Source organism: Sus scrofa, chromosome 8 (genome assembly GCF_054392235.1).
Source record: "Sus scrofa isolate SSC_HxYL_T2T_F1_AM1 chromosome 8, Sscrofa_HxYL_maternal_Yorkshire_Landrace_v2.0, whole genome shotgun sequence".
Taxonomy (NCBI): domain Eukaryota; kingdom Metazoa; phylum Chordata; class Mammalia; order Artiodactyla; family Suidae; genus Sus; species Sus scrofa.
This window is the reverse complement of record NC_139390.1, coordinates 39,089,544-39,106,115: the sequence shown is the minus strand read 5'-3', so window position 1 is coordinate 39,106,115 and position 16,572 is coordinate 39,089,544. Positions and strand designations below refer to the sequence as shown.

Sequence of the window (16,572 nt, the reverse complement as noted above, 5' to 3'; positions counted from 1 at the left end):
AAATAGTACCTGACAACTAGCTCTGTCAAAGCATTTCTTTTTGTGGCAACCATTTCTTTTTCTGTCTTATCCTTCTATCCCCTTCTCCTAAAAAGATAATGTGTTTTTTCATTTTGGTTTGGTTTGGTTTTGACTAGGGTTTTTTCTTTTTTTTTTTTGTCTTTTTGCCATGTCTTGGGCTGCTCCCGAAGCATATGGAGATTCCCAGGCTAGGGGTCCAATCTGAGCTGTAGCCACTGGCCTACGCCAGAGCCACAGCAACACAGGATCTGAGCCGCATCTGCAACCTACACCACAGCTCACGGCAACACCGGACCCCTAACCCACTGAGCAAGGCCAGGGATCGAACCCGCAACCTTGTGGTTCCTAGTCGAATTCGTTAACCACTGAGCCACGACGGGAACGCCTAAGAGGGTTTTTTCAAAAAAGACTTTTTCTTTCTCATGTTTGTATCAATCTTCCCCAGTATCCATATCACACTGAAGGGCCCAAAAGTATTTGATGAATCAATACACAAGTGAGTGAGCAACTTAGCATAATATTGACAGGATCAGCTGCAGCTCTGATTCCACTCCTAGCCTGGGAACTTTCATATGCCACAGGTGAGGCCCTAAAAAGACACACTCAAAAAAAAAAACTAATCTGGCAGGAGCAGACCAGATAGTTTGGATTAGAAAGCTAGTCTAGTGAAGTTTGAGAGTCACCAACATCTGGGGAGCAGTCAAGCCATAAAACTGGATTAAGATGTGTCAATTGCTCCGGAGACATCAAGGAGGTAAGAATTATAAAAAAGAGATTGGGAGTTCCCATAGTGGCTCAGCAGTAATGCATCTGACTAGCATCCATAAGGACGTAGGTTCGACCCCCGGCCTCACTCAGTGGGTTAAAGATCCAACGTTGCAGCGAACTGTGGTGTAGGTCGCAGACATGGCTTGGATCCTGCGTTACTGTGGCTGTGGCTGTGGCTGTGGCCAGCAGCTACAGCTCCGATTGGACCATAGCCCAGGAACTTCCATATGCCAAGGGTGTGGCCCTAAAAAGCAAAAAAAAGAGAGAGAGATTAGACTTGACTGACCATCAGGTGGCCTCTAGTGACCATAGTGAGGCAGTGAGGATGGATTACTCTTTCCAGACGTTTCCTAGTTGGGGAAAGGAGAGCAACAGGACAGGGGCTTTGTTCCCATCCCTTCAATGGCATATTCTCTTGCCCAAACCTAAGCTCCTGACCCACTGAGCCTAAGTTCTGTCTAATTTCCAAGGTCCCTTTTTTTTTTTAGGGCTGCACCCACGGCATATGGAAGTTCCCAGGCTAGGGATCGAATTGGAGCTGCAGCCATTGGCTTACGCCACAGCCACAGCAATACCAGATCTGAGCCGTGTCTGCAACCTACACCACAGCTCACGCCAACGCCCCATCCTTCACCCACTGAACGAGGCCGGGGATCAAACCTGCACCCTCACGGATGCTAGTCAGATTCATTTCCTAAGCCACAACGGGAACTCCCCAAGGTCCTTTGTAAGGTGCTTCCCCACGACTCATGCAGCCTTTCTTCCTCCAGCCTCTCTCTCCACTCCGGCCACCATCCAGCTTTACCAATGTCCATGAGCACCAGATCGACCACCAGTCCTTTGATCTCTTTCACTTCCTTTACTTCTGAGTAACCGAGACCTTATTAACATTTCCCCTCATGAAAGCCTGATCACCCAGCCTCTGCCAATGGTTCTCTCCTACCTACTATTCGATTCCTAACTTGAATCACCTCCATAATAGGAAAAAGAGAGAAACTTGTTCATCACTAAATTAGTAAAATTTATCACTAAGTTTTTTTAGTCCACGTGCAAACTTCAGTTTGAAAAGCTATTCAAATCTATTGATTTCAGTACAAAATATAGTTATTTCCACTTTAAGGAACTTCGATCTCACTCACAAAAGATGCTTCTATCTATACTAGATAAGAATTAAATAGTGCGAAAGGGTTCTTTGCAATATTCCTTTCAAAGATGAATGCTGCTCCAACATGAAATGATGTGCCTGACATTTTTAATACCTTTCTTTTTAAAAAATGCATTTTATATACAGTAAGAATACCATTTCCAAAACCTGCCTGAAAATATGTCAAGGAGGTACGAAAGGAGCCAATTAGCAGGAAGTAAGCAATTTGCAGGTCCTTAGAGCTGGCCATGGAAAGCCACACATGGAGAGCAAAGCCTTAATTGCTACACTTTCTCCCACCCCCACTGCTGTCCAGGGTATGTATTCTGGGGAAGGACGGCAGGAAATGGATGCTGCAAGTAAGTGGAATTTCCTTATACCGTCACTCCTTCTGTAGGAGGTAAGAGAATGGACTCAACAAGCAAAAGACCTAGTTTCAAATCGAAGTTCTACTCTTTCTCGTCAAGTGACCTTGGGCAGGTGAGCTGCCCTCCTGTGGTCTGGTTTTCTCATCTGCAAGATGTAGAAAATAAAACCTGCTATCTCATAGGTCCTTGTAAAGTTTAGAGGCAATAATGCATGAAGAGTGCTTTGGAGGCTTTCAAGGGCTCTTTAAATGCTGGTTATAGGAGATGTACAAATTACCTAAATAAAGCTACAAGTGGAGTTACCGTCGTGGCACAGTGGAAGCAAATCCAACTAGGAACCATGAGGTTGCGGGTTCGATCCCTGGTCTCGCTCAGTGGGTTAAGGATCTGGTGTTGCCATGAGCTGTGTTGTAGGTCACAGATGCGGCTCAGATCTGGCGTTGCTGTGGCTCTGGCGTAGGTCAGAAGCAACAGCTCTGATTAGACCCGTAGCCTGGGAACCTTCATATGCCACAAGTGCTAAAAGGACAAAAGACAAAAAAAAAAAAAAAAAAAAAGCTACAAGGGTATATTGCACAATACAGAGAACAGAGCCAATATTTTATAAGTGAAGTATAACTTTTAACAATTGTGAATCACTATGCTGTACACCTGAAACATATAACATTACACATCAACTATACGTCAAAAAATTTTTTTAAATAAAGTACTTTGCAAAGTAAGAAAAATAATGCCGATTATAACAGGCTGCAACTTCTCTAGGGAAGTCCCATACGCAGGCAGCCTTTTAAGTAGCACTTTTCCCAAAAATCAGCTTTCTGTTTTACGTCACGGCTAACCTTGCCACACACCGCTGCCTCCACAGCAAAGTTTTTCAACTAAAATCTTGAATTTTAGATAGAAGGAAAAGTAGGTTTATATACACCCCAACAATATAGGAAAAGCTTGTGTTCAGGCTTCCCCACTGGATTTTAGTGTCTTGACCCGTAGTGACTATTTCTGTTCAGTTTTGTTCACGACCTCTTCTCCTTTAACATTAAACACCAGTGATGTTTACATGTACCAGTTTGTCCAAGATGAAAACAAAGAAAAGTCAAATTAAAAAAGGTGAGCGCCTCTTGGGTAAAAAGAAAATCATCTTCCTTAGTCATTTGCCTTTTTTTTTTTTTTTTTTTTGGTAGCCATGGATTCATCATTAGTAACTGTGGCAGAAGTCGTAGCACCAGTTAAACATTCCATGTGTTTTTCCACGTTTCTCAGGCTCCCTTACAATTAGATGGGAGGCACACCACTCATTCTGGGTGAGGGACGATGAGTGCCAAGGATGCATATGATGCAGGAGCAGGGCACATTCTCCACTCCCTCTTTCTCTGAAGAATCTTCAAGGTCCTGCTCCACCTGATGGAGGTGTCAGAAACCAAGCCAAGGACAGAGGAGAGCTGCCATCAGGCTTTGCATGAATGGGAAATAAACTTCTGTTGTGTTGAGACACAAAGGTTTGGCATTTATTCATTACTGCCTCGTCAAGAGTTAAAGGCCTTGATGGGAAGAAAAATGTTCTCCATAAATTTGCTAATTAGACTGAGTCCTCAGGAATGTAGAAGAAGGAGGGGCAAAGGAGGGCAGGGAGTCTGTTTGAAGACACCATAGCAACGACAACAACCTTTGTACTAAGAATCAGGTGTATTTTGGCATAAACGCAGCCTCTATTTCAACCGCGAAGATTACTCTAAAACAAACAGAGGAGATGCCTCTTCAAGAGCTCCTTTTTATGTGCTGATGTTTAATATGCTGTTTTCACTCATTGATACAGATTTCTATAGTATGGGAGGAGAATAATGCAAGAGGAAGCATCATCAGCCGTCTCTACTATCTCTACTCATACCTCAAATAATCAAGAGCTTCCAGAGTGTAATGTCCTGGCAGCTATCATTTTACTTTAAGAAATGCAATCCTGGAGTTCCCATCATGGCGCAGCAGGAAAGAATCCAACTAGGAACCATGAGGTTTCGGATTCGATCCCTGGCCTCGCTCAGTTAGTTAAGGATCTGGCATTGCCGTGAGCTGTGGTATAGGTCACAGATGCAGTTTGGATCATGCATTGCTGTGGTGTAGGCCAGCAGCTGTAGCTCCAATTTGACCCCTAGCCTGGGAACCTCCATATGCCATGGATGTGGCCCTAAAATGAAAAAAAAAAAAAAAAAAAAGAAGAAAAAGAAAAAAAAAAAAAGAAATGCAATCCCATCCTATCTTAGGGATGGGGTTATCAAGGGCATAGTAAGCTCTTCCTGTTTCTACATAGAGTACACTTATAAAAAGTAATAAATAAGCATCAGTAAGAGCATCTGACCAAAATTAACTCCCTGGGCCACAAGCTCTGAAACAAAAGCATCTCGGTGGGAGGAGAGCTTCAGCCCCCCAGGTACTGCCGTCATGATAAAGAGGTTAATTTCTCTTCTCACCTTGACATCTCAATGGATCAATTAGGTAATCAGAATCCAGTTCTGCATAGGTAAGAAAGGATTGACAGAATTGGCCAGTAAAACTATACAGATGTTTCTTGACAAGCTGGAGGCATTTGGAACCACACACTCTCACAAAAATCATAAAGATCATCCTCAGAGCCTTTGACCTTGCTGACTAAGTGTGTCCGAGTAGATGACAAGGAGCTGATTCTTTTTTTTTTAATTAATGATTTTTCTGTTTTCCATTATAGTTGGTTTACAGTGTTCTGTTCTGTCAATTTCTGCTGTGCAGCAAAGTGACCCAGTCACACATATACACATTCTTTTTCTCACATTATCCTCCATCATGTTCCATCATAAGTGACTAGATATAGTTCTCTGTGCTATACAGCAGGAGCTCATTGCTTATCCACTCCAAATGCAATAGTTCGCATCTATTAACCCCAGACTCCCAGTCCATCCCACTCCCTCGGCGACCACAAGTCTGTCTCCAAGTCCATGATTTTCTTTTCTGTGGAAAGTTTCATTTGTGCCTATGTTAGATTCCACAAATAAGTGATATCATATGGTATTTGTCTTTCTCTTTCTGACACTGCACTTAGTATGAGAGTCTCTAGTTCCATCTATGTTGCTGCAGAGGGCATTATTTTGTTCTTTTTTACGGCTGAGTAAGGAGCTGATTCATATAATCTCTTGCCTAAAGTATCACTCAGCCCCATCCGTTCTCCCTAGGGTTCCAATTTTGCCATCATAACAACTAGCACAACCTGTCCTGAACAAAATCCATGCATGCCTCCTCCTTGAATCATGCCTTTAGTTTCACACCATTGCCCTCAGGATAAAGTCCAAACTCCTTAACATAGCACTCAGAGCCCGCCATCCTCTGGCTCCCCCCAACCCATCTCCTCGGCCCCATCCTAGGTCCACTCCCTGCCCGGAAGTATCCCCAGTCCCCCAGGCTCCCTGCTTTTTGCATATGCTGTTGCCTTCATCCTTCATCCTCTTCTCCAACTGGAAGTTCATCTTTAAAATGAAGCTGACACAGAGTTCCCATAGTGGCTCAGCAGAAACAAATCCAACTAGTATCCATGAGGATGTGGGTTCAATCCCTGGCCTCATTCAGTGGGTTAAGAATCTGGCGTTGCCGTGAGCTGTGGTGTAGGACTCAGACACGGCTTGGATCCCACATTGCTGGGGCTGTGGCGTAGGCCAGCGGCTACAGCTCTGATTCACCCCCTAGCCTGAGAACTTCCATATGCTTCGGGTGCGGCCCTAAAAAGCAAAATAAATAAATAAATAAAATGCAGCTGGCGTTGTATTCCCAGCACCTAGCACAGATAGGGACATCATAAACTCTGCAGGTGGTGGTGGGGGAATGGGTTGAATGAGTAAATACAGCAAGTGTGAATAGTGTCTAACTCAAACCTTTACACATGCCAGAAGCTACACAACCATTTGTGGAAAGTATTATTAAACTCTTAATCATTGGCTCAGTTCTTAGCCGAATGAAAGGGAATTCTCTATGGCTCTTTCACCAACATTCTCAATAACCACAAAGGAGGAAAACAATTCTGCAAGTTATCAACCTCGAGTGGAATCCAAGTTTTAAAGGCCAAATACTGGGGAGTTCCCATCAGAGCTCAGCGGAAACGAATCTGGCTACTATCCATGAGGACGCAGGTTTGTTCCCTGGCCTCACTCAGTGGGTTAAGGATCCAGCGTTGCCATGAGCTGTGGTGTAGGTCCCAGACATGGCTCAGAGTCCAGTGTTGCTATGGCTGTGGTATAGGCTGGCAGCTACAGCTCCAATTTGATCCCTAGCCTGGATATCTCCTTATCCCTTGGGTGCTGCTCTAAAAAGACAAAAAAATAAAAATAAAGCCCAAGTACTGCAATAATTCAGCATCTCTTTAAAAACTAGAAGAAAATAAGTCAGTGATATTTGTTGTTTTTAGGATTTATTTCTCTGGGTTAGAGGGGGGTGGAAAACATTTCATCTTGGAATTTTTTAAGATAAATATAAACTTTTAAAATATCAAGCAAGGGGAGTTCCCGTTGTGGCTCAGGGGTTAACGTATCCGACTAGGAACCATGAGGTTGCGAGTTTGATCCCTGGCCTCGCTCAGTGGGTTATGGATCCGGTGTTGCTTTGAGCTGTGGTGTAGGTCACAGACAGCTCAGATCCTGTGTTGCTGCGGCTGTCGCATAGGCTGGTGGCCACAGCTCCAATTTGACCCTTAGCTTGGGAATCTCCATATGCCGTGGGTGCAGTCCTAAAAAGACAAAAAAAAATGAAAATAACTTTTTCCCAGAGGAGTAACTTTAATGACATTCCCAATTCTAGAGGAATATATGGCCTTTTCTTTTACTTGAGTTAATTAGAACTCAATCCAGGTAGCCACAGTCAAAAAATTAACCTTCCTCTGAAAACATAATTTGAAGCTTTTACTGAAAAAAACACAGTTCTTTACACCCAACATTTTAATAAATGTAGTTTGCTACAATGAGTATTCTTCATTCATTCTTCGTTTACAAAGCCAAAACCCTTGGAACTAATAAAGCCACCTTGCGGTGAGCTCTTAGCAATTGACCAGAACACAAACTGATGATGACAAGATGCTGAATAAGACTTTATGTAAACTAAATTTTAGCTATGTAGATATCTTCTCATTCTCTCTCTTGTTTTTTGCTTTTTTTTTTTTTTTTTTTTTGGTCTTTTGTCTTTTTAGGGCTGCACCCGTGGCATAGGAGGTTCCCAGGCTAGGGGTCAAATCAGAGCTACAGCTGCAGGCCTACACCACAACCTCAGCAACATGTGTCTGAGCCACATCTGCAACCTACACCACAGCTCATGGCAACACCAGATCCTTAACCCACAGATCCAGGCCCAGGAGCCAACCTGTGTCCCCATGGATGCTAGTCAGATTTGTTTCCACTGAGCCACGAACTCCTCATTCTCTCTCTTTAACTACACACACACACACACACACACACACACACACAGTTCAAAGTGCTTGCATTCTCTCACTTGTGCTTCTAATGATTAATTATGGCTTCTAGTTTCAACTTAATTTTAATAAAGGCTGAATACAAGATATTTGAGGATCATTTTTAATTTTACACTGACTATGAGGTTTTAAGAAGAGAAATGAAACCAAGAAACTGGGGGTCTGGGAGGACAGCAGTGGCCTCCAGCCAGTCATGATTTATTGACCCACAACTGAGAGCCAAGCATTGCTCCAAGTGCTGGCAATAGAGCAATAAACAGAACAAAGCTGAAATCTCTGCCCTCTGGAATTTACATTTTAGTGAGAGGAGAGGGGAAGGAAGACATAAAGAAAATAAAAGAGTAAATACGTAAATTTAGAAGGTATAGGTATTATAGAAGCAATAAAGCAGAAAAGGGATACAGTGTTTCCGTGGTGAGCATAGGCGATTGTACCCGTAAACTGAGTGGTCTCTCCCAAGGAGGTGACATTTTAGCAAAGACTTGAAGGAGATGAGCAAGTGAGGGTATCGTGGCTATCTTGCTGAAGTATCAATGGATGAAAAGCTTTCCAGGCAGAGGGTGACAGTGAGTATAAAATGCCCTGAAGCTGGAGCATGGCTGGTGTGCAGAGCCATTCTGTCCAATACAGTCGCCCCTGGCCACATGGGACTATTTGAATTTAAGTAGACATCCATGAAGTTAAAAATTCAGTTCCTCAGTTTGCACTTGCTGAATTGCAAGTGCTCAAGAGTCACCTTATTGGACAACGCAGATATAGGATATATAGAAATAGATACAGATATATAGATAGTGAACATGTCCATTATCATGGAAAGTTCTGTTGGACAGCTTTGCTCTAGAAAGAGCAAGGCAGCCCCTATTGCTGGTTGGGTGAAGAATCTAGATTGAAGTGATTTCAATGAAAATAGAAGAATAGGATGCAGCACTATTAGTGAGAAGAGAAAGTAAAATAAACTTTGGCACACAGGTAGTTTCTAAAACAACCGAATTTGGATCAGCCACTGCTGGCATTATTTGTGTTCTAAGTTGTCTTATGGCAAACTGAATATACTTTTTTTTTTTTTGTCTTTTGTCTTTTTAGGGCTGCACCCGCAGCATATGGAGGTTCCCAGGCTAGGAGTCCAATCAGAGCTGTAGCTGCTGGCCTACACCACAGCCATGGCAACACAGGATCTGAGCCGAGTCTGTGACCTACACCACAGCTCATGGCAATGCTGGATCCTTAACTCACTGAGCGAGGCTAGGGATCGAACCCGAATCCTCATGGATGCTAGTAGGGTTTGTTAACCACTGAGCCACGATGGGAACTCCTGAATATACTTTTTAATATTCAGAGTTTATTCAGGTGCTATGGAGAGTAAAACATTTTTTGTAAGGAGTAGTTTTAAGAAGGGTGAATACATGTATTAGGACTTTATTCTCAACCTTCTAAGACCAGGTAACAAGGAGGCACTTTTAAAGGGGGTGGGGTGGGGGCGGGAACCCAAGGCTTTATGGTGGAGGTGAATTTTAATGTTCCTGCACCCTGGATGGAGAAGGCATAGTCAGCTCTGGTTCTTTACACGTGGGCAAAGCGGGTAAACACTAAGAAGGAAGGCTAAGGAGAAAGCTGTAGCTGTACTTTGAGCTCCCTTCCTCCCAGTAGCCCTGGTCAGAGGGTGAAGCCCAGGGATTTTTGACAGCAGCCTGTTGCATTTTTCCCAGTAGGATTCCAGAAACAAGCTGATACAGATATTTTAAAATTGAGATCCAAAAAGGAATTTTACCCAGCATCTAAGTCCAGTCTTCCATTGTGCAGAGGAGGTACTGAGAAAGATTAAAAGAAGTTGGCCCCAAATGATTCAGCTAGTTCTATGCAAGAGCCAGACCTGGGAGCTAGGGGGCGCTGATTCCAAGTCCCCAGTTCTTTCTACCTCCTTGTTCTACTTGCTATGCAAGAGTAAGACTTTCCGTTTCTAGACGGATCAACGAAACGTAAAGCAAATTCAGTACTGGAGTACACCTTTCTGGGTGGGGGAGATTAATGGGATCCAGAGTAGAGGTGGGGATTACTGAGATTTGAACAAACTTCTGGTTTGATGACAGAATATTGGCTTACCAATGCCTTGGCAACAAGCCTTCAGAATTCTGCCCTGGTGTTGAATCTATGTCTTACTTGCCATGTTGACCAGCACACAAGTGAAACGCAGGAAGTTGACAAGTGTCTGTTTCATTGACTTCTGGGTACTAGATCCTGGGTGTATTATTATACAAACCCACTCTGATACAGTCACTAGTTACCCGCAGAGTGGGAGACTTGCAGAAAGGCAGGAGGAGGGGTATTGTAAATAATTCGAGTCAGGGGCACAGGAGTGGATTGGTAGAGGGCATGGGTGGGAGAGTGGCAGGCTTGCCCAGACCCGGGCTGCTCGCAGGGCTTTCCTGTTGCTAGGACCGCCGGCGTCCTTGACTACTGCTCTGCCTAACGCACGCCCTTTTCCCCAACTCTGAGTCCTACACTCCACGGGTTGAGAAAGGGGAACCCGAAGTTCCTCCCTTCCCCGAGATGCGGGTCCGACATTAGATACCTACTAGGGGTTGCAAGCGTGGGGCTTTGCAAAGCGGCCACCCCACCCCACACCGACCGAGGGTTTTGCTTGGAAGTGAGGACGAACTCCGGGGGTCTCCCACCCTGACTCACATTGTACTCCCTCAGCCAGTTCTCTAGCTTGTCCTGCATCGACCGTAAAGATTCGGTGGAGACAAGTTTCCTCAGGTTATCCGCCATCGCTCGTTTTTCCGCTCAGCCCAGCTCTGGGAGATGGACTCGTGGACCGCGGGGTGATGTGGCGGGAAGGGTGTTATCTTCCTGAGGGGCTCAGAGCGCAGCTGGTGTTTCCATCCTCCCCCTCGGGTCGGACAGGGCAGCGTTCGGGAAGCCGGGGGGAGGTGCCCTGGGCTACGGCCACTGCGCCTCATCCGCTGCCCCGCGCTGTCTCCGGGCTCCCCCGAGGCCGCCCGGAACCCTGGCCATAAATACTCTGGCGATTATTAAACAAACCTTGACGTGAGCTGACGGCTGCTAGGGACGCGCGCCCCTGGCGTCCTGGCAACGCCTGCGCCTCCGCCCAGCCGGCGCTGCGTCCTCCACCCGCCTCCCGCCCAGCCGCCGTCCTGCCACCCCCAAAGGGTCCCGGGCACCCACCAGGAAGCGCGATGTCGCTGTTCCTCCTGCTACTGCTCTTTTTCCTCCTGCTGCTGGTGATGGTGCTGCTGTTGGCCGAAAGCGAGGGTGCCCAAAGCTACTGAGACTCCGAGTTGGGCCCGGGACTGGAAGATGCTAAGACTTCCGATGGCGGCTGCCTGATCCCCTAAAGGACTGAGACGTGCCCACACTGTGGGATGGTGGGCAGCCGGAGGCCTCTTGTCTAGAACAGCAAAGGTTATTTCTCCCTAGACGTTTTTGGTTAGGCTCTGAGGGAAATACCTCGTTGGCTCCTTCCTTTATTCTTTCACTTCTCAAGCCTTTAATTCCTCATTTGTAACATCGAGGGATTGGTGGGCGCCCAGGTATAAACAGACTTGAACTCCAGGATGTCCACAAATTAAAGTTAATCAGGTTTAACCAAGATTTGGTCTATTTTTAGAATCATTAAGCCCTCTAAAATTTCATTTAATTATGAATTCTCTAATTGAGACTTTGCGCAAGTTCAGTTCAGACCCGTTTTGGCGCTATTTCAAAATGGTGTGTTAAACCACAGTGATAGTTGGAACCACTTTAGCAAATGAAACCATTTCAACCATCATTAAGCACTTTAGAACCGTTATTTTCTATGCCATCAAGTGATGTACAGACTCAAATCATCCTTATCTATTCATTAAAAAGTGCGGGTGGAGTGGGGCCTCAGCTAGATAGCCAGCTAGCTAGTTTAATCCAGTTCCTTTTTTTTTTTTCCAGGTACTTGAGAATTTATGAACATTGCATGTGTCCAACTGCAGTAAAATTTGGAGTTTTCACCACCTTATTTTTCCTCTTAATTCCAGTGGTTTTACTGTCTTCAAAAATCAAAGGCACATTTCTGGAGCCTATATTGCTATTACCTTCTGTAGACCCCAAAATACCGCCTATAAAAGTTCTCACCATGGAGTTCCCTAGTGGCTCAGTGGAAACGAATCCAACTAGTAACCATGAGGTTGTGGGTTCGATTCCTGACCTTGCTCAGTGGGTTAAGGATCCGGTGCTGCAATGAGCTGTGGTATAGGTCAAAGACACAGCTCAGATATGGCCTGGCTGTGGTGTGGGCAGGCAGGTGCAGCTCCAATTCGACCCCTAGCCTGGGAATTTCCACATGCCGTGAGTGCAGCCCTAAAAAAAAAAAAAAAAGGCAAAATAGAAATAAAAAAAAATTTCTCATCACAAGGAAGAAAAACTTGTAACTATGTGGGGTTATGGATGTTAATTACTTACTGTAGTGACCATTCACGGTATATACAACTACTGAATCATTATGTTGTATAATATTTTAATTATGTATCAACAAAAGAAGAAAAAATAAGGACTATAAAGAGGACATACATATTATTTTATCACAGTGCAATAACAATTATTAAAGTTTTAAAACCAATAAATATTCGTTAGAGACTTTCTTCCTTTAAAAAAATATAAAGGAGGAGTTCCCGTCGTGTCGCAGTGGTTAATGAATCCGACTAGGAACCAAGAGGTTGCAGGTTCGGTCCCCGCCCTTGCTCAGTGGGTTGACGATCCGGCGTTGCCGAGAGCTGTGGTGTAGGTTGCAGACGCATCTCAGATCCCGAGTTGCTGTGGCTCTGGCGTAGGCCAGTGGCTACAGCTCTGATTCGACCCTTAGCCTGGGAACCTCCATATGATGCGGGAGCCGCCTGAGAAATGGCAAAAGGACAAAAAAAGAAAAAGAAAAAAATACATATATATATATATATAGAGAGAGAGAGAGGAGAAAGGGAATGGAGAAGAATCTCATAGATTTCTTAATTTAGGACCAGAAATTGCACATTTTAATAAGCAACTGGAATCTTTGAACAGTGCTATTTACTTATGAACAAAAGCCAAGGTGGAATATTTACTTCTGTCAGGTTAAGGATTAAGTCCTCTTCCTTGCTGTGGGCATTTTCATTAACATCCAATTCTTGTTTATATCATCTGTAAACAAGGGACAATAGTTCTTACTTCACAGGATGATTAGAGACTAAATAAGATCATTCATATGAAGTACTTAGCACAGTCCTTGACAATAGCAAGCGCTTCCTAAATGCCATGGTCACTATTACTACTAATGTAGGTCAAAGTAGTATAGCTGAGAAAACTAGGTTGGAAACAATGTAAATCAACAATAGGGTAATGCTTGAGCAAATCGTCAATGAAATGTTTCACAATGGGAATCTTATTATTGAAGAATATTTAATATCTGGGAATTCTTAATGTATAATGTTAAGTGAAAAAAGCAGGACACTAAATTATATATATTGTGTTACATTATGCAACATGAACCCAAGGCATGATTATGGATGATTTGAATTTGTTCCTTTATATGCTTCTGATTTTCCAGACCCCTACAATGAACACAAATTGGTTTTATGAAAACTTAGATACAAAGTTACCGAAAAACTACCACATTCAGAAAAATGTTAGTCAAAATATCAATAAAAATTTTTTTTTGTCCTCTGTAACCTATACCATAGCTATGGCAATGCCAGATCTTAACCTGCCTTGCCAGGCTGAGGACAGAACCCATGCCTGAGCAATGAACTGAGCCACCACAGAGACTGCCAGATCCTTAACCCACTGTACCACAGTGGAAATTCCAAGATATCAATATTTAAGCCAATTCCGAACAGAATACACTTTGATAAATGTTCATATTACTAACTGAATAGACTTACAGAGTCTTAGGATAGAATGGGTCTTTGAAATCATTTTAGAATATGCTACCTGAGTTTATTTAGCCCACAACTAGATTCACAGCCCTTCAGGCCTGCAGTCATTTTATGCACGTCTTAGTTTCCATAGAACTCTGGCACATAGTAGGATCTTGATACTTACCAATAACAAAGAGGCATGGCTCTGGAGGACTCAAAGGAAAAGTTTTACTTACTTATTCATTATTTATTCCCTCCAAAAAAAAAAAAAACTTCCAAAAGAGGATCTGAGATGGCTTACAGTAAAAGACCTGTAGAAAATAATATCTTTTGTTTGTTTGTTTTTTGCTTTTTTAGGGCCGCACCCTCTGCATATGGAAGTTCCCAGGCTAGGTAGGGATCAAATGGGAACCACAGCTGCCAACCTACACCACAGCTCACAGCAACACCAGATCCTAACCCACTGAGCAAGGCCAGGGATTGAATCCACATCCTCATGGATCCCAGCTGGCTTCATTAACTGATGAGCCATGAGGGGAACTCTTTTTTTTTTTTTTTTTGCTTTTATCTTAGCTTTTATTTCTGATATATTTTTAGGTGTGATTTCTATATGAAATTCAGATTTCATTTCTTAGCTCATCACGTATGTAACATTAAACTTTCATGATACAAATTGCTTTCCAGAAATATGAGGCCTGTTTCTCTACATCTTTTCCAGCATTTAGAATTCATTAAAATGTTAGGCGAAGTCCTATCTCTCAAAAGAGAAAAAGAGTTCTTTAAAATACTTTGAATTCATAAAGAAAAAATTCTATTTACTGATTTTTCCATCTTGTTTTCCCAACTATCATCCTTATACTTAGAATTTTTTTAATGGAAAAAGAAAATATGCCCCCAATTTAAGCGTAAATACTAAGACTGAGCCTTATTTTACATTTATTTCTGGGCTTTGTGGCAGTCAAGGCAAAAAGGAAAACGAGTGGTATGATTATTATTATTTGATTTTAAAAGTATACATATCACTTCTTTGAATGAAAAACACATTTTTTTCCTGGGACAATTAATATGTTTATTCTTGGAGCTCCTGTCATGGCTCAGCAGTCATGAACCCAACTAGTATCCATGACAACACTGGTTCTATCCCTGGCCTCGCTCAGTGGGTTAAGGATCCAGTGTTGCTGTGAGCTGTGGTGTGGGTAGCAGACATGACTTGGATCCTTTGTTGCTGTGTCTGTGGTGTAGACCAGCAGCTGCCACTCTGATTTGACTCCTAGCCTGGGAACTTCCATTTACCACTGCAGGCAGGGCCCTAAAAAGCCAAAAAAAAAAAAAAAAAAAAAGGATGTTTATTCTTTACCAAAGAGTATAAAGCATTTTGGATGAAGGTGCCCTTAATAAATGACTTCCCCTTCTTTTTTAAGGAAAATATAGAAACAAAATTGATGCGACTGTTTCCTGAGGTCACCTTTGATCAATGCCAAGGGGGTAACACTAGAACATGGGCCATCAGAGAAAGGGCCAAGCAACTGACATTCCATTTCTTAGCTCTCTGGTGATGTCACTTGAGACAAGCTTAGAACTTCCACACCTTAGGAATAAGTGAGCATCCTCATAAATGCCCTTAATCATAATCCCTTCCTCAGACCTTTTGATGGGAGCAGGATAGCATCAACTGAAGAGAGTCAATGCCAGGGATGCCAATAGCAGATGTTGCTGGTTAAAAAAGAATCCATATGCTTCAAACTACAAGCATGCACTCAACAAGGTTGAGATTCTATTTTTAAAGTCTATTATAGGAGTTCCTGCTGTGGCACAACAGGATCAAAACATATGAAAGAAAACTTCAGATAAGTAAAGACTCTATTTGGAGAATACTTTGGTGCTTTAATTTTGTCCCAATTCAATTATTTTAGGATATTATCAAGTAGGCAATTTTTTGAGAAGAAAAGATAAAAATCAAATCCTCCTTTTTGGTACACTATCAGGTATCCTGAAGAAGTCAAAAGAACAATGAACTTGGAACATGGATACTCTTGCTTTATCTCACACTCTGCCAGGTAGGTTCTCATGACTTCACATAAGTCCTTAATCATTCTGAGCCTCATTTTTTCCCATCTATATAATGGAAAACGTGGACTAGATGAGCCCTAAGATCTCTTGCAGTTCTGATATTCTTTAATACTTTTTTTCCTTTTTTTTTCTTAATATATTGGTCATGGTTCAGATTGAGCAAATCTTGCCCTTTGTTTCAATTTTTGCCTCATGGTTCACTTCAGGGCAAGCCTTGATTCTGAAAGCATTAGTCAGCAAAAGTTTGGGGTTTTTTTGTTGTTGTTGTTGTGTTGTTGTCGTTTGCTTTTTAGGACCAACTCTGAGGCATAGGGAACATCCCAGGCTAGGGGTCCCATCAGAGCTGCAGCTGTCTGCCTACACCACAGACACAGCAACGCCGGATCCTTAACCCACTGAGTGAGGCCAGGGATCAAAACCATATCCTCATGGATACTAGTTGGATTCTTAACCCAGTGAACCACAACCGGAACTCCAAGCCTCTTTCTTGCATACGATTTGTGCTACAGGCTTGCTGGAACAACTAATATACCTAACCTCCAGGAAATAAGGGAGTTCTCCATAATTGCACTTTTAATAAATTTAAACCCAGCTCAAACTGACAAACTCTTTGTAACTCCCCCAACCCCTCAAAGCTCACCACTCTCTTCTTTATGCTTTCTCTAATGTTAGACATTTTTGAGATTGTTGCAGTTATTACACTATATCCTACTTAGCTGTCCACCCCCTATACAAGCCTGTGAGCTTCCTAAAGAAAAGAGCAAAGGTTTATTTAGCTTTAAATCCTCAGCACAGCAGGTGGCACATTCTAGGCCCTCTATAAATGTTTGCTAAACTGAATTGTTAACAAAA

At 43.0% G+C, this 16,572-nt stretch overlaps 1 protein-coding gene across 5 annotated transcripts in view; it reads right to left on the bottom strand.

The window, feature by feature from the left end:
- Positions 1–10,765, bottom strand: part of SPATA18 (spermatogenesis associated 18) — a 43,141-nt gene extending 32,376 nt beyond the window's left edge. For 4 of the 5 annotated variants that reach the window (XR_002346352.2, XR_014811846.1, XR_014811845.1 and 1 more), the window contains exon 1: positions 10,457–10,765. Coding sequence is in view for 2 of the 5 variants with exons in the window: in XM_021100316.2 (XP_020955975.1) it covers positions 10,457–10,543 (87 nt within the window). In the remaining 3 variants the exon portion in view is untranslated. 5 annotated transcript variants of the gene reach the window in all.
- Positions 10,766–16,572: the final 5,807 nt, after the last annotated feature.